The sequence below is a fragment of the Mustela nigripes genome, chromosome 3 (genome assembly GCF_022355385.1).
Source record: "Mustela nigripes isolate SB6536 chromosome 3, MUSNIG.SB6536, whole genome shotgun sequence".
NCBI lineage: Eukaryota > Metazoa > Chordata > Mammalia > Carnivora > Mustelidae > Mustela > Mustela nigripes.
The window spans coordinates 73,741,328-73,760,088 of NC_081559.1; the positions used below are offsets into that span (position 1 = coordinate 73,741,328).

At 36.6% G+C, this 18,761-nt stretch overlaps 1 protein-coding gene across 5 annotated transcripts in view; it reads right to left on the minus strand.

The window, feature by feature from the left end:
* SESTD1 (SEC14 and spectrin domain containing 1) overlaps nucleotides 1–18,761 on the minus strand; it is a 137,118-nt gene that overhangs the window by 62,146 nt on the left and 56,211 nt on the right. For 4 of the 5 annotated variants that reach the window (XM_059394255.1, XM_059394253.1, XM_059394256.1 and 1 more), the window contains 2 exons: nucleotides 7,487–7,577; nucleotides 2,999–3,112 (listed from right to left, as the gene is read on the minus strand). In XM_059394255.1, coding sequence (XP_059250238.1) covers nucleotides 2,999–3,112; nucleotides 7,487–7,577 — 205 coding nt within the window. The remainder of the gene's footprint in view (nucleotides 1–2,998; nucleotides 3,113–7,486; nucleotides 7,578–18,761) is intronic. The other variant, XM_059394254.1, reaches the window with a different exon arrangement.

The window sequence follows — 18,761 nt, forward strand, 5'->3', positions numbered from 1 at the left end:
CCCAAACTATGGAAAGAGCCCAGATATCCACTGAGAGATGAATGGATAAAGATGTGGTGTATATATTAAATGGAATATTAAGCAGCCATCAAAAAAAGCAATCTTGCCATTTGCAACAACATGGATGGAACTAGAAGGGATAATGCAAAGTGAAATAAGTCAATCAGAGAAAGACAATTATATGAACTCACTGATAGGTGGAATTTAAGTAACAAGGCAGGGGATCATAGGGGAAGAGAGGAAAAAATGAAACAAGACAAAACCAGAGAGGGAGAAAAACCGTAAGAGACTCTTAATTTTAGGAAACAAACTAAGGGTTGCTGGAGGGGAGGAGGATGAAGGGAATGAGGCAGTTGGGTAATGGACACTGGAAGAGCATGTGTGGTGGTGAGCACTGGGTGTTATGTTAAGACTAATGAATCAACACCTGTAACCCTGAAACAAATACTACATTATAAGCTAATTTAAAAAAATTGGGGCACCTGGGTGGCTCAGTTGTTAAGCATCTGCCTTCAGCTCAGGTGATGATCCCAGGGTCCTGGGATTGAGCCCCCACATCAGGCTCCCTGCTCAGCAGAAAGCCTGCTTCTCCCTATCCCACTCTACCTGCTTGTGTTCCCTCTCTCACTGTCCCTCCCTTTCTTCCTCCCTCCCTCCCTCTCTCTCTGTCAAATAAATAAATAAAATCTTTTAAAAAAAAAAAAAGGGATAAAAAAAGAAATGTCACAAACTGAAAACATGGTAACGTAGATAAAGTAATCTTACAATGAATGGGTTTCAACAAACTCAATAAAGACAAACAGTAACTTGAAAATGGATCAACAGAAAATACCCAAACTGAAACACAAAGAGATAAAACAGAAAAAATAAATAAGAACAACAACACAGAATGGTGAGAAATTTTCAAATAGTCTAAGTTACATATAATTGGACTTCTAGAAGAAATAGAAAAAGAAAATGGGATGAAGAAAATATTTAAAAAAAATTTTTAAGAATTTTCCAAAATTAATGGCTGACATCAAACCAGAGATCCAACAAATGCAGAGAACACCAAAGAGAACAAATACCAAATAAAATACACCTAGGCATTATATAATAAAAATGCTGAAAACCCAAAAATAAAGTGAAAATCTTTTTTTTTTTTAAGATTTTATTCATTTATTTGACAGAGAGAGAGAGATCACAAGTAGGCAGAGCAGCAGGCAGAGAGAAAGGGGAAGCAGGCTCCCCACCGAGCAGAGAGCCTGACGCAGGGCCACCCAGGAGCTCCTAAAGTGAAAATCTTATAGGTGGCCAACAGGGGAAAAAAGATATATGGCACACAGCAGGCTAACGATACAAATAATAGAACTCTCCTCAGGAACTATGAGAATGAGGGGAGCCTGCGTGGCTCAGTGGGTGAAGTCTCTGCCTTCATCTCAGGTCACAATCTCAGGGTCCTGGGATCAAGCCCTGCATCAGGCTTTCTGCTTGACAGGGAGCCTGCTTCCCCCTCTCTCTCAGCTGCCTGCTTTTGATCTTTCTCTGTCAAATAAACAAATAAAATCTTAAAAAAAAAAAAAAAAAAGAAGAAGATATGGGAATGAGAAGTCAATGGTGTTATATAGTTAATGTGCTAACAGAAAAAAATAATGCAACAAAATTCCATACCCACTGAAAATATCTTTCAAAAACATAACAGAAACAATAGGTTTTTTAAGGAAAACAAAAGCTAAAAAAATTCAAAGCCAACAGACCTGTTCTGCAAGATATGTTAAAGGAAGTCCTTTAGGCAGAAGGAACATATCAAACAAAAAGATGAAATCTCCAAAAAGAAATGAAGAACACCGTAAGTGGCATAAAGAAAGATAAAGTTCATTTTTTTATTATTTTAATTGCTGTAAATAAACTATCAGTGGCAAAAATAGTAACCATCTATTGTGTGTTTATAGAACAGGAGAAGTAAAATGTATGACTACAATGGAAGTGCTGGATATATACTGTTTTAAATAATTTCTACTACATATTAAGTGTTATAGTATTTAGGTAATTAAAGATATACATTGTGAACTTAGGGCATGGACATAAAAAATTTTTCTTAATAAGGGATGTAAACTACAATGGAGATAAAATGTAATAATAAAAAATAATCCAAAAGAAGGCAAAAAAAGAACCAAAAAGTACATAAAATCTAGCAAGATGATAGATTTTAATCCACCTGTATTAATAATTACACTGAATATAAATGGTTTTATGAAACACTGCAAAGGACATTGTCAGAATGGATATGAAAGCAAGACCCAAGGATACTATAAGAAGCCCACTTTAAATATAAAGAAATAGGTAAATAGATGATAAGTAAAAAGGTATTATGGAAAAAGATACAATATGCCAACACTAGTCAAAAGTAAGCTGAATAGCTATATTAATGTCAAACAAGGTACAGTTCAGAACCAGATATAGTATCACAGATAAAAAAAACTTTTAACAGGTTGTGGCAGGAAAAATATGACAGAATTGTTTAAATTTGTATTCCATCTGGAACTTCTTTTCTGATCTACAATAAGATGTACTTTTTACACAAGACAGATGAAGACAGAGAGTGTCCATAGGAAAGGACAAATAACTTTTTTTCATGGATGAAAACCAAACCAGATACTAAAAATAATTATGACATATCACACAAAATAGACTCCAATTTCAAAATGTCCAGGGTTTCCTAGTATTAGCTAAATGTCCTCTCAGTAATACTTTTTTTGTTTAAATAAAAAGTTCTACTTACTCAAAGTTTATAAAGAGTGATACAAATGAAAACAAGAAAAAATTTATAGTCTTTGACAAAGAATCATAATATATTCCACAAGTATCTGAATGTCAATTATATACTCATCATTGCTTAGGCACTGACTCATCACTGCACAAGCTCAGCTTAGTTTCCAACGATGAGCAAATAAAATAGCAGCAATATGCTATTTTTAAAGATACAACACATTTCTGCTTTTTAACAGAGTTTATTTACCTCAAAGCCAAGTCTATCCTTCTCTTTCCAAAAACAAAAATGTGTTACTTTCTTATCCCAGAATTCATCAGGCTTCACTACACAAACAAGGGACACCTCAGCTGGAACAACATTCTATAAAATAAAAAAATAAAAAAATAAATTATAAATTATACATGTAAAATGAATAATTTATTAAAGTTATAAATTACTAGGTTTTCATGGTTGGGCTGAGTAATTAAAAGACCCTTGGAAAAGAATTAATATAATAAGAAATACTCCAAACTTCAAAACATACATGGCAATAAAGAAATACTTGGAAAGACAAGTCAATTCAGAAAAGATTTCAATGTAATATACACAGTACATGTGAATTATTTTTGTGTTGTACCGAATCTAATAGGTATATATTCAGATTAAGCTGTAAGACAATTTTTAATTGGCAAACTACTACATTTGGTTTTTCTACATATGAAAAGAAATTTTTTTAACACAATCACCTTGGGAGAATTTCTTCAAAAGTGTAAAATCAATTTTCTCATAAAATAAATTTCTTACTGGCCATTATACAAAAAAGCCCAGATTCTGCTTGATTATTAACTTGAAGAACAGGACTAGCTAATCTCTGACAAATATTTCACATTTAATAGATATGGTTATTCATATTACCTAAAGAAGAATGGAAGTTAACATTTACTGAGTTAATAAAATATTCCATGTATATTTTATCAGCAAACCCCATACAGTCTATCTTTAAATAAGATCTTAAACCTATCCATTTCTACCACCCACATTGCTAACATCCCCAAACGAGTCAGCTTTAAAAAAAAAAAAAAAAAAAACAGGCTGCCTTCCTTTCTTCACATTTTTCCATGCTCACAGTAAAATTCAAACTCCTTTCCAAAGCCTAGAACGCCCTCCAGGCTCAGGGCCCCACTGACCCTCAGACCTCAGCTCACACCCTCTCCTCTTAGCTCATTACCCCCCCCCCCCCCCAGTCATACTAAGTTTCCTGCTGTTGCTGGAATGTAACAAGTCTGTTTCCACCTGAGGCTTATACCCTTGATGTTTCCTCTGTCTGGAGTGTTTTCTGTCCTATACACCTAGGAAGAATGCTCCCTCCATTAAGTTACAGAGAGACCTTCCCTGACCACCCTATCTAAAGTTGTACCATCTGATTCAGTGATCATCTACTATTGTATGTTGCCTCATAGCACTTATCACTGTCTGCTGTTACATTAATTAGTACTTAGCATAATTACTTACTGACTCCTTAAGTAGAACACTAGCCTCCCAATGGCAATTACCTTATCTACATGTCACCCCTATATCTCCAGCCTATGACAGTGCCTGGCATATAGAAAACACTCCATAAATATCTGTTGAAGAAATGAATTCACATTAACAAGGAAATCTCATTCTCCCAATTTTACAGGAGAGTAAACTGAGTTTCAAAGAAGCTTGTCCAATATAACAGAGTTGTTTACTTGTGGTACTAAAACAGAAACCAGGTCTGACTCTAAAGTTCTACCACACCATTTCAAATGTTCTACACCGGGAGTCAGTAAATTCTTTCCAAAAGTGTAGATAATAAATATTTTAGGCTTTGCAGGCTATGCAAAGTCTCTAATGCAACTACTTCAAGTCTGTCATTGTAGTATGAAAGCAACTATAAAAAATATAAATGAATAGACATAGCTGAGTTTCAGTAAAACTTTATTTACAAACTCTAGGGGTCAAATACCATTTAAGATGATAAATGGCACAACTGAATAATAATAAATTATGGTTACAATTAATTATTATTAATTAGGAGAAAATAGAAATCTTTCAATTTAAACACATTTTTGGGCACATAACAAATCTGGTGCCTGCTGCAATGACTGGATTATGAGTAAGATAAAAAAAATTCAACAGTATCAAAAGTTATCAGAGGTTGGGAAATCTAGGCTAGACTGAGGTTTATTTATATATTGACTAGTGGAAGGCTATTACTTCAAAATGATTGAATATTAAAGTAGTGAGAAACAAGAAAAACCAAACCACTCATTTTAGAGAATATTAGTTATAAACAAAGCCAACATTAAGCTCTGGGATCCCAAATAACTGGTACTAGTACCTTCTGAAATAAAAGCAATGAATGATTACGTATGTAAAAACTGTTTGAATAGGAGTAAACAAAAGGCCATTGCAACTTCTGAAAATGTTAACTATTAATAAATCCAAAAGTTGTTAAAATACCTATCAGGAAAGAAATCGCAAGAGGGGATTAAATCATCCACTGATTGTTCTTCAAAACTGCCACTGATCAAAGTCCAGTTCATACAGCAAGTCCCAAACAGGTCATCTGTGACACAGTTGAATGACAGGATGAAAGGAAGAACACAAGGTCATAATTAATGGATTTCTCACCTAATAGTTATTTTAACAACTTTTACAAGAAGAGTTCATCTTTAGGGATGGAATATAAAAGTGCTGGGAATACACCAGACAAAAAAAGTGATGGAATACCAACCTGTGCTCCCTTAAAAAACTGATCCTCTGTGGGCTATAGCCTTTCCAACCCAAAGGAGTGATTCTAATGATAAAGGTTTAGGCCACAAATTTAAGAAGAAGATAATGGATAGATCCTTTGGATAGACCTCCAATACCCCCCACATTGGTAAATATCCCCTTTGTAAAGGATAAAGCCAAGACCTGGGAGTTAGGCCATGTTAAATTCCAACTGCAGCTCTTTCCCATGTTCATTATAAGAACCTGGTTATTTAAAATCTTTGAGCATGGGGGTGTGTGGGTGCCTCAGTAGGTTAAGCATCTGCCTTCAGATCAGGTCATAATCTCAGGGTCCTAGGATCAAGCCTGGCATCAGGTTCCCTGCTCAGCAGGAGGTCTGCTTCTCACTCTCCTCTTCTCATGCTTTCTCCCTCTCAAATAAATAAATAAAATCTTTTTAATAAGTGAAATGAAATAAAATGAAATGAAATAAAATAAAAACTCTGAGCCTCAGCTGATCTTTGGGATAATAGAACCTGCCTCCCAAGGTTGTGAGGATAAAATTAAATGAGATTAATTTATAGAAAGTTTAGTACACTACCCAAACCATACTGAGCACTGAAATTACTAGTTCCCACCCCCCAAAATCCCTTTTTTCTAATCCCAAATAAAAAATAAAACATTAAGAACCATTCTTCTTAGTTAGCATTTAAAATTCTAAATTATGGAGCACCTCGGTGATTCAGTCAGTTAAGTATCTGGCTTCAGCTTGGATCATGATCTCAGGGTCCTAGGATGGAGTCAGCAGAGGATTCCCTGCTCAGCGGGAAGCTTCCTTCTCCCTCTTCCTCTGCCACTCCTGCTTGTGCTCTTTCTCTCTCCCTCTCAAATAAATAAATAAAATCTTAAAAAAAAAATAAATGAAAATGAAATAAAATTTGAAATTATACTTCTTTCCACAGAACCCAAAAGCAGCTACTAATTATTTCTCAATTCATTTAAAATACTGGATCTTTCTTTCAATGTCAGTGATATTTACCTAACTGAATACTCATTTTCCCATATAACTGTCAACTTCTATTTTCTCCAAACTGACCTGCCATCAAATCCCTTCATTATATTTGTTTTATCTCTGAGCTATCACTAAGTCAGTGTCCCTGCTAGGAATGTACTTTTCACTTTCTTTCATCTAAATTAGATAATCTCTTTTATTTAACTCACTTAATTTCTACATTCTCTTGAAGACTTTCTAAGGAAACACAGATACATTAGAGCAATCTGCCGCCTTTAAATCACTCAAATGGTTTATTTTTCCATTTCGGATCACAACGTCTTCAATACCCTAATAATAAAGCTAAGAATGTTTACTAGGTAGGTAGGTACCTAGTACAAGCAAAGATTGTGAAATCTTCCTGTGAGGAACACAATACAAAAACTAGTATCAGACCAAAGACTTTGCAACTGCAGCTGTTTATTAAATGCTGGTTTGTGGGCTGCTCAAGTTCCCAAGGACACAGCTGTCAAGTACATTTCTTCCAGGAAGTACCACAAATCCTGGTACTCTTGAGAGGAAAGTACGAACAGAAGGAAAAGACTGCTCAGAACCACATGAGAAGCTCTTCCAGCCTAGACTTACCCAGTCCTGCTGCCACCTACAGTATCAGAACGGAGAAGACAGGGGACGATGTAGATATCACAGTACACAGAAACTCCCAGGTAAGTCTGACAAGATCTTACACTTTTGGATTCACTGGCCTACTTACTAAATTATTTAAACACAACATACTATTTTTTATCATTTACGAATCTTTAGAATAGGTCTCAAATTTATTTTACTATTCAAATCAAACCTCTATTACTCAGAAATGAATTTTAAAAATCCAGTAATGTGCATTTCAGAACTCAGTCACTGCTGAGAAGGTTGGGCACAGTGAAATAAATGAAATGCATTTCCATTATCACTTTATCTGTTGCTATAAAATAAAACCATTTCCTAATAGTCAAAAATAAAATTACCTGTAGCATTAAGACTACTGTTTTCACCACATTCCACTGTGATTTTCTGCCATCCACAATCACGGTAAATCCTCTAGCCTTACACTTTTCACTGAAACAAACAAACAAACAAAATTACAAAGTATTAAAACAGGCGTCATACTTTATAATTCCAGATAAAGTCTATAGCTTAATCATATATGGCACAGAATTAATCTCACTTGGTTTGGTTTACACTGTCTTTAATAAAATTCTTCAGAGTATCCTTTCAGTTTTTTCAAGCAATTTGAGTTTTCTCCTTTTAGGAAACACTGACAATTTACAAACTAATCTGGCAAGAAAATTACCCTAAAAGTACAGGGAAAATGTCCTAAAAAGAGAAGAAATCAGAACAACATTCCACCTCAAGAGCCTTTCAATTTTTTCATTTATAAAATAGGATCCTAGTGAAGTATTTAACTAATGACTGCCAAGTGCATACATACTTCTTGCCTCTCCTTCCTGCCAGAAGTAAAAGTAATAGTTTAAAACAGGTAGAAAATAGGGGCACCTGGGTGGCTCAGATGGTTAGGCAGCTGCCTTCGGCTCAGATCATGATCCCATCAAGCCCCACATCGGGCTCTCTGCACAGCAGTGAGTCTGCTTCTCCCTCTCATTCCATAATCTCTCTCGCTTTCACTCTCTCTCAAATAAATAAATAAATAATTTTAAGGGGAGGGGGTGGCACCTGGGTGGTTGAGTGCGTTAAGCCTCTGCCTTTGGCTCAGGTCATGATCCCAGGGTCCTGGGATCGAGCCCCACATCAGGCTCCCTACTCAGCAGGGAGCCTGCTTCTCTCTCTCTCTGCCTGCCTCTCTCTGCCTACTTGTGATCTCTGTCAAATAAATAAATAAATAAAATCTTTTAAAAGGGGGGGCTGAAAATAGAGTAAGCTATTATTAAACCACTGGAAATGGATTTTTTGGTGTTCTTTTGGGAAAATTTAATGAAATGAGGTAGTATTTGGTCTACATAGTAGTTGAAAACTTGACTACACCATGTCTGAATATATACCCCCTTCACCTTTGCATTCTCAGTTACTTGACCAGCAAAATATTCTCTTGAGTGTTAGAATATGTTACTGCTATATATTACATTCAATTATTCCAGTATTATCTAAAAACTTCTCAGAAGCCTACCCTACTAAAATACAACTACACTTAAAAAACTCCATGCTGAAGACCAAACTCCATAGCTACTTCATGATTATTATTTTTTTACCTATAAAATAAATTCAGTGCGAGGATCTCAACTGCTCTCTCTTCAATACAGTGTAAGAAACTGCAGTTTTGCTTAGCAGAGCAAGGATTTGGTAGTGAAACCTCTCCACACTCAAAGTCCTATCAATCACATACATTATAGAAAAGGTAATTGGCAGACCCTTTCCTAAGATTTAAATCCAGCAATCCAGGGGATTTTACTAATCCTGCCTTACTTCCTCCAAGTTTTCACATTAGACTCAAGAGGTTTCTTGGAGAAGTAATGTCTAAATCTACCAAACAACAGTAAGATTATAAGTAAGAGGATGTCACTGCTAAAGATTTATATGAACAGGGGCCTCTGTAGGCAGGGACAGAAGCTGAGCTTCCAAAGAACAAGCAACGGTTCAAAAGACAAGACAAACTGAAATATATGTCCATACAAAAAACGTGCACACAAATGTTCACAGCAGCGTAATTCCTAACAGCCAAAAGTAGAATCAAATGTCTATCAGTGATGAACAGAAAAACAAAACATGGCAATCTATATAACAGAGTATTAACCACTATAAAAATGAATGAAGTACTGGGGCACCTTGGTGGCTCAGTCAGTTAAGTCTTCAGCTCAGGCCATCTCAGGATCCTGGGATTGGATCCTGAGATGTCCAGTGGTACTTTCTTCTCAATTGGCATGTGCTTCTCAGAGATACAGGTTACATGACCATTTTGTTAAAGAAGTTTTACACAATAACACATTTTTATTTCAGACAGAGTCTACTTCTCCCCCTCTCCCTCCCCCTGTGCTGGTGCTCTCTCTTTCTCACATAAATAAAATCTTTTAAAAAAAAAAGGAGGGGGGGGGGGGGAAATAAAACACTAATACATGCTACAACATGGATAAACCTTGAAAACATTAAGCTAAGTGAAAGCAGCCAGAAACCAAAACCCACATATTGTACGATTCCATTTATATGAAATGTTCAGAATAAACAAATATGCAGAGACAGAAAGCAGATCAGTAGCTGCCAAGGGCTAGGAGGAGGAGAGAATAGGGAGTGACTGTTAATGGGTGCAGCATTTCTTTTCGGGCCAATAAATGAATGTGTGTAATGGTCACACAACCTTGTCAATACAATGAAAAACACTAAATTGTATACTTTAAAAGGCCGATGTTTAAGGTATGTGAATTACAACTCAATAAAAAAAAATGGTGAAGTATTCCTTTTTTGGATTTTGTATTTTAAAATGAAGTATTGAGTATTCTGAGTATTCTTTAGCAGGGGGAATGTGAGGCAATACAGTGTTCACTTTGGATTAGCAAAAACATATAAAAAACTTGGTTGGGGAAGCAAATCTGACATCTAATTGCTAGCTGTAGGATCAAGTAAGGAGGAAATTCTTAGAGTTCCACCAACAAGCCATCTAGGAAGACCACTATAACTCAAATAGGATACAAGTAACTTAGATAAGGAAACTTCACCAAAAGAGACCGACCTAGGTGAGGCAGCTGGCTATTGAGTGGTCTTCAGAAAAGTAAGTGCAACTCAGGGTCTCTACCAATGCCTTACAGAAATCTGAAAGTGGGAGAGATAAGACACAGAGTTGTCCAGTAGGAGGCCTTCCCTTGTTGGTACTACAGCCAAGAGAAGTGTGCCATCCCTATAATGTGGTACTTTCTTCTCAAATGGCATGTGCTTCTGCCGAGATACAGGTTACATAACCATTTTGTTAAAGAAGTTCTACATGAATAACACATTTTTATTTCAAAGCACACTCTAAATTAATCTGTATATTAAGAGAAAAAATATTGACACTTGCAAATACCATCTGCAGTGATCTTAAGGGCATAAAGTACTCTAAATTTAATCTCTTAGGCCACTTAAAAATAGACTTAATCATAATTTTCTCCACATTTTGCTAATATAATGAAAATTCATCCAACTGAAAGATATTATTTGAAAACTGCAAAACCAAGTGATCTTTCAAATACATGAAAGGATTGTTTTTCTTTTTCTTTTCTTCATTCCTACAAGTGAAGTGATAGTTTCAAGTGTTTTTTAACATACTTCAGAAGCATGCTCTGTCCTTTATAAAAGGGAATGTCAGAGGAGCTGCAGTACTAGTATTAATAAACTCTTACAGCTTTTAACATGGGTGGCTCAGTGGGTTAAACCTCTGCCTTCGGCTCAGGTCATGACCTCAGGGTCCTGGGATTGAGCCCCACATCCAGCTCTCTGCTCAGCAGGGAGCCTGCTTCCCACCCACCAGCCTGCCTCTCTGCCTACTTGTGATCTCTCTGTGTTAAATAAATAAAATATTTTAAAAAAAAAAAAGCAATGATAAAGAAATCTCTTAACACTATCTCCTTGTTCTTCTCCCGTTAGAGCTTTTTGAGGGTGAGGTGGCTGAGTTAAAACTTCTGTTAAGAGGAGAGGCTCCTTAACAAGCCTACTCACTTTGATTAGAAACAGATGGTCAATTGATTTCTTGGGTCCAGTAGCTCCTCACTAATTTCTGTGATTACAATTAAGGGTTCCTTCTTCTTCCACTCATACAGCTCTGCTTACATTTACATTATTTACATCTATTACATTTACAACTAATTTCACTTATGCTTTTATTGTAATTACTTGTTTACAATTTATCTTCATTAGATAACATGCTTCCAGAAAGCAAGGATATTATCTTACTGATACCCTGGCAGCTTTTAGACAGTGCTTTAAACACAAACAGCCTTCAAAAATGTAGAGGGTGCACTACACATCACTCCCTAATCAGAAAGCAACAATGGTTTTCCTTCTCCTTCAGAACTGAAGCCTTTACCATGGCCTACAACAACATCCTCTATGATCTGATTCTAGCCTTTCTCACCTGACCACAGTTCTAAAACTCTGAACCTCTCTCAAACTGCTCCCACCATATCACCTCCTTGTTGATCCCACATTGTGCTGATCCTGTTCCTGCCTCAGGGTCTTTGCACTAACTCTCTCTGTCATAAATGTTGTTTCTTAAATGCTCTTCCATTAGATATCTGTACAGCTTGTCTCTCACTCCCATCATCTCTGGTAAAACATTATCCTCTCATTTTAAAAAATATTGCCACACATGCCATCTTCTCTTCTTTTCATGCTTTGTTTTCATAGCATTTATGAATATCCAATATATTGTGAATTTATTTGTAATATTCATTGGATCATTATGTATAAGGCCCATAATGAGGGCGGGACTGGGTCTCCTTTGTTCACCAATTTTCTTAGCATCTAGAACAATGAGAAGCTTATTATAGGGTCTTACATATTTACTGAATGACTTGAAGACTTATGATCTTAATGCCTATGTGATTTTTGGTAAATCATTAAACCTCTGCATTCTGATCTTTATTCTGTAACATAAATGAGTTTTTCTACAATTAGGAAGAACTGACTTAAGATCCAAGTTTGAATTTTTAAAAAAAATCAAAACTTGAAAAAAGTGGAAAGGTAAATTTTATAGATTTTGAATCACTACAGAATCAATAGTAATCTGATAAAGATTAATCTGGGCAAGTACTTGGCAGTATTTCTACAAAAGATTTAAGAATAGAAAAGGTGGTAGTCTAGATGATTGTTAAGGTACTTTCCAACCCTAATGAGGTTCCATGATTCTACAATTGGATGATCAACAAGTTCCCTTTACACTAGAAAAATACTGATTTTTAAATACAGGTATTTTATTTTTTTTAACTGTTGTTCCACATTCTTTTTTTTTTTTTTAGGACTTTATTTACTTGAGAGAGATTTAAGATTTTATTTATTTAAGAGAGAGAATGAGAAAGAGAGAGAGAGCATGGAGGGGGGTGGTCAGAGGGAGAAGGAGACTTCTTGCTAAGCAGAGAGCCAGATGTGAGACTCAATCCTGGGAACCCCAGATCACGACCTGAGCTGAAGGCAGTCACTTAACCAACTGAGCCACCCAGTCGCCCCAGGTATTTTACTTTATTTTATTTTTTATTTTATTTTTTAAAGATTTTATTTGATAAAGAGAGAGAGAGAGAGATCACAAGTGGGCAGAGAGGCAGACAGAGGGAGAGGGAAGATGGCATGTATGGCTCTGCTGAGCAGAGAGCCCAATGTGGGGCTTGATCCCAGGACCCTGAGATCATGACTTCAGCTGAAGGCAGAGGCTTAACCCATTGAGCCACCCAAGCGCCCCCCAGGTATTTTATTTTTATTGTACTTTGCTTTACTGCACTTCATAGATACTACATTTTTTACAAATTAAAGGTTTGTGGCAACCCTGCATCTATCAACTCTACAGGTGCCGTTTTTCCAACAGCTTTTGCTCACTTTATGTCTCTGTGTCTTATTTTAGTAATTCCTGTAATATTTCAAACTTTAAATTATTATATTTGTTATGGTGATCTGTGATCTTTGCTGTTCCTACTGTAATTGTTTTGGTGTACCAAAAACCATACCCTTGTAAAATGGAGAATTTAATAAGTGTTGTGTGTTCTGATTCTATCTACTGTTTGTTCCCCTGTCTCTCCCTCTCCTTGGGCCTCCCTAGTCTCTGAGACACAATAATACTGAAATTAATCTAATTAATTACCCTTCAGTGGCTTCTAAGTGTTGAAATGAAGTGACAAGTCTCATGTCTTTTACTTTGAAACAAAAGCTAAATATGATTAAGCTTAGTGAGGAAGGCATGAGCTATAGGCTAAAAATAACACAGGCTAAATAAAAGCTAGGTCTCCTGCACCAGTCAGCCAGGTTGTAAATACAAAAAATATTTATGGAAGGAAATTAAAAGTGCTACTCCTGTGAACAAATGAATAATAAGAAAGCAAAACATTCTTGTTACTGACATGGAAATAGTTTGAGTGGTCTGGTTAGAAAACCAAACCAGCCACAACATTCCCTTAAGTCAAAGCCTAATCCAGGGCAAGCCCCTAATTTTCTTCAATTCTAGGAAGGCTGAAAGAGGTGAGGAAGCTACAGGAGAAAGTCTGAAGCTAGCAGAGGTTGGTTCATGAGGTTTAACCAAAGAAGCCATCTCTGTAATGTAAAAGTACAAGGTAAAGTTGCAAGTGCTAATAAAGAAGCTGTAGGAAGTTCTCCACCAAAACATCTAGCTAGGATCATTAATGGAAGTGGCTATACTCTACAACAGATTTTCAATGTAGACAAACAGCCTTCTACTGGAAAAAGATGCCATCTAGCACTTATAGAGCTAGAAAGGAGAAGTCAATGTGGCTTCAAAGGACAGGGGCACCTGGGTAGCATAGTCAGGTAGTGTCTGACTCTTGGCTTTGGTTCAGTTTGTGAACTCAGGGTCCTGAGACTGAGTCTCATGTCTGGCTCCATACTCAGCACAGAATCTGCTGAAGACTCTTTCCCTCTCCCCCTGCCCCCAACCACCCCAGGGCATGCTCTCTCATGTGCACTCTCTCTCTCTAAAATAATTAAATAAATCTTTAAAAAAAAAAAAAAAGTCAAAGGACAGACTGACTCTTTCAGAGGCTAATGCAGCTGGTGACTAAATTGAAGCCAATGCTCATTTACCATTCTGACAATCCTAGGGCACCTGAGTGGCTCAGTTAGTCAATTTCAGCTAACATCTTGATCTCAGGGTCGTGAATTCAAGCCCCACTGGGCATAGAGACTACTTAAAAAAAAAATTAAAAAATAAAAAGGAATTATGCCAGGGTGCCTGGGTGGCTCAATGTGTTAAGCCTCTGCCTTCAGCTCAGGTCATGATCTCAGGATCCTGGGATCAAGCCCCACATTGGTCTCCGCTCAGCAGGGGGTCTGCTCCCCACCCACAACCTGCCTCTGACTACTTGTGCTGTCTGTTAAAAAAATATAAATAAAATCTTAAAAAAAAAAAAAAAAAGAAGGGAGTTATGCTAAATCTACAATGCCTGTGCTCTATAAATGAAACAAACTCTGGATGAAAATACATCTGTTTATAACATGGTTTACTGAATGGGTTTAAGCTCACTGTAGAAACCTACTGCTCAGGAAAATACCTTTTAAAGTATTACTGTTCGTTGAGAATCCTTCTGATCACCAAAGAGCTCTGATGGAGATGTACAATGAGATTAATGCTATTTTCAGGCTTGCTAACATGACATCCATTCTCCAGCCCATGGACCAAGAAGTAACTCTGACTTTCAAGTCTTATTATTTGAGAATATTTCATTAATCCATAGCTGCCAGAGATAGTGATTCCTCTAATGGATCTGGGCAAAGTAAACTGAAAGCCTTCTGGAAAAGATTTACTGTTCTAGGTCCTATTAAAGAACATTCATTGATTGACGGAAGAGGTTAAAATATCAACATTAACAAAAGTTTGGAAGAAGCTGATTCCGACCCTCATGAATGACTTAGGGATTCAAGACTTCAGTGGAGGAAGTAAATGCAAATAAGGCTTTTCTGTCATATTCATTCACTGCAGTGGTCTAGACTTGAACCTGCAATTATCTCCAAGATTTGCCTGTATACACTGAATACACTGTTGAAAGAAAATGTTAAGACAAAAAAGTTTTCAATATTTCTTTTGTAATACTGTATTATTTAATTTGTTAATTATCAACTGTGAGAGATCTACATTAAATGTGACTAAATACGGACACTTATCAATAGGTACTGCACTGTGATTACAGCAGAGGTGGCTGTAGGGCAGTAATTAGGAATACAGGCTAGCAGCCAAACTGCCAGGTTCAAATACCCCTTCTCCCCTGATTTGCCACATGCTCTCGGTCAAGATACCTAAAATTGCCCACTCTTTCTATGTCTCAGATCCCTCATACACAAGACAGGGATAATGATGACTATATTCATCATGTTTGTTATGAGAATTAAATGACTTAATGTTATCTGTTATTTCCTTAAATATAAGATATTCTTTTCATATATGCCTCCCAATCATCCGTAAGTAAATCCTCAGGTCCATTTGAATTTAAAGTCCTAAAAAGGAAAGCAAGACCATCCTAGAAAATCTTCTTATCTATCAAAATAGTTTCTACTGAGCCACCAACTTCAGTATGCTTATTTGATTTTCCAACAAAATGTAAGATGTGCTGAGAATGGTCAGTTACTAGGTCCAGTCAGCCCACACTTGAGAAACCAAACTAGTAAAATAAAATAAAAAGTACCCATAAGCCATACTGACCACTGATTAAGAATGAGGTACTACACTGACTTGTGAAAAATACAAATTATAAGAGTTTCTCCCCTCAAGGAGCTCAGAATCCCTTAGTGTCTACTCTATATTCATTGACATTATATTATTTAATGTTACTAGGGAAACAAAATATGCTTTTGAAATTAAAAAAAAAAAGACAAATAATATATGTAAAAATAAAATAAAAATTTGGGCACCTGGGTGGCTCAATCAGTTAAGCATCTGCCTTTGGCTCAGGTCATGATCCCAGGGTCCTGGGATTGTACCCCACATTGGGCTCCCTGGTCAGCAGAGAGCCTGCTTCTCCCTCTCCCTCTGTCCCTGCTCATGTTCTCTCTCTTGCTACCTCAAATTAATAAAATCTTTACATGTAAATAAATAAATACTTAAGAATCATCATTAAACATATCATGGCTTAACTCCTAAAGAATCAGAAGCAGCAAGGACTGTAAGTGTGGATAACAGCAGAATCTGGAAGAGATCTACATAAAGAAGATAATAAAATCTAATGTGAAAGGAGGATGTGTTAAAGAGCATAAAGAATATAGAACATAAAGAATATGATCAAAGGCACCAAATACTAATTTGATAAAGTTTCTTAATTTCTCTGCCCTTTTTCATCTATGAAACAGAAATAATAATACTACCTTATTATTTTGAAAACTGAGTTAATACAATACTTAAAACTAAGTGCTTTGCATAGTAAGTATTTAAGAAATATTAACTGAAAAGATGAGTCGAATCATATAAGGTCTTGGCACAGCATTTAAGAAGGCTGAAAGACTGCTTTTGAGAGCAAAGACCTACTCTTTCCTGCCTTCACAATGCAAGACATACAAAATAAGTGGCTACTGGGGCGCCTGAGTGGCTCAGTGGATTAAGCCACTGCTTTCGGCTCGGGTCATGATCTCGGGGTCCTGCGATCAAGTCCCGCATGGGGCTCTCTGCTCAGCAGGGGGCCTGCTTCCCTTCATCTCTCTCTGCCTGCCTCTCTGCCTGCTTGTGATCTCTCTCTGTCAAATAAATAAATAAAATCTTTAAAAAAAAATAAAATAAAATAAGTGGCTACTGAACTGAATTCACTGTGCAGTAAGAAAAAGAGGAGGTCAGAGAAAACTGGGAAGGATGAAACCATCACATCAGTGAAATTAATCCTGTTCTTGTGCGCAAAGTGGAAAGAGAATAGGGACAGAGAAGTTAGCTTGGCTATTGTACTAGTCCAGCTTGACAACTCAGCCATCCCTTGATGTGAACTGAAGCATATCTGAAAAGGAAAGAGAAAGTAAAGAAAAAAAAAAACTACATGACAAAGAAAGCAAATACTGGCTTAGTAGTCTAGTATTGGACTGGCTTTGAAATTGCACATTATAAATTTTCAATACATATGTGTTGTATGAAGTGAGATGATTATTGAAAACAACAACACTCATCAAGAGCATAAAGAATGCTCAGGAGAGCCAGGGTGGCTCAGTCAGTTAAATGTCCTACTCTTGATTTCAGTCCAGGTCAAGATCTCAGGGTCATGAGATTGAGACCTGTGTCAGATTCTATACTGCATGTGGAGTCTTCGCAAAATTCTCTCTTCCTTGACCCCTCCCCATCCCATGCTTGCTTGCTCTCCCTCTATAAAAAAACTAAAAAAATCTAAAAATTAAAACAAAACAAAAAGTATGTTCAAAGCACTTAACCACAGTGTTTTGAAGTAACTCTAAGGTCAAGGCAATTATAACCCCATTTGCTAAAAGTACATTTCTTAAGGAGGAAAAAGCAAGGTGCTGTGGCTCAAACGGCCTTGGTCCTACAAGTCTCATTAAAAAAAAAAAAAAGAGGAAAGCCATCCCAGTCATACTCTTATAGACTATACTGAAACTTCCAAAGTCTAAGAAGACAAATCAATGATCAATTAAGGGTGTTAGATTCATATTCAAACTATCTTCTAATTGCTCTGCAGAGTCCTAAACACTCCAAGAAGGCTCCTTAAAGTTGGGAGAGGGGGGCATAGCAGTGGAAGTGGAGTTTGAGAAGGGAAGATGATAATGAGCAGAAATGGCTATGGCCCTCCAATTCTATATGTTTTATAAATTTGGCTTCCGTGTCAGATTTTCACTGAAGAGGGGCACCTGGGTGGCTCAGTGGGTTAAAGCCTCTGCTTTCGGCTCGGGTCATGATCCCAGAGTCCTGGGATCGAGCCCCGCATCGGGCTCTCTGCTCAGCAGTGAGCCTGCTTCCTCCTCTCTCTCTGCCTGCCTCTTTGCCTACTTGTGATCTCTATCTGTCAAATAAATAAATTTCACTGAAGAAAAATGTCCATAGATAGATTTTTTTAAAATTCTGAATATACAGAATATATACCTTTCAGAATACTAGTAGCTACACAGTCCAGAAGGGAATGGCATGATATATTTCAAGTGCTCAAAGAAAACAAAACAAACAAACAAAAATCTTCAACCAAGAATACCCTACTTAGCAAGATCATCACTTAGAATTGAAAGATAAAGAGGTTCCCGAACAGGAGTTGAAGGAGTTCATCACTACCAAAACAATCCTATGAGAAATGTGAAAGGGCATTCTTTAGTGGAAAACAAGAGAACATAACTAGAAGAAAATTATGAGAGAAGTTCACAGGTAAAAGTAAACATAGATTAATTACTTTTAAGCCAATATCAAGGTTAAAGCACAAAAAAAAGTAAAGTCAATTATATCCAAAAAATTCCAAGGGATACACAAAATAAAAAGATAAAAAATATGACAACATATACATAAAATGGAGGGATAGTAAAAATTTAGTGATTTTTTTTAAATATTTTATTTATTTGATAGAGAGAGACACAGCAAGAAAGGGAACACAAGCAGGGGAAGCAAGAGAGGGAGAAGCAGGCTTCCCACTGAGCAGG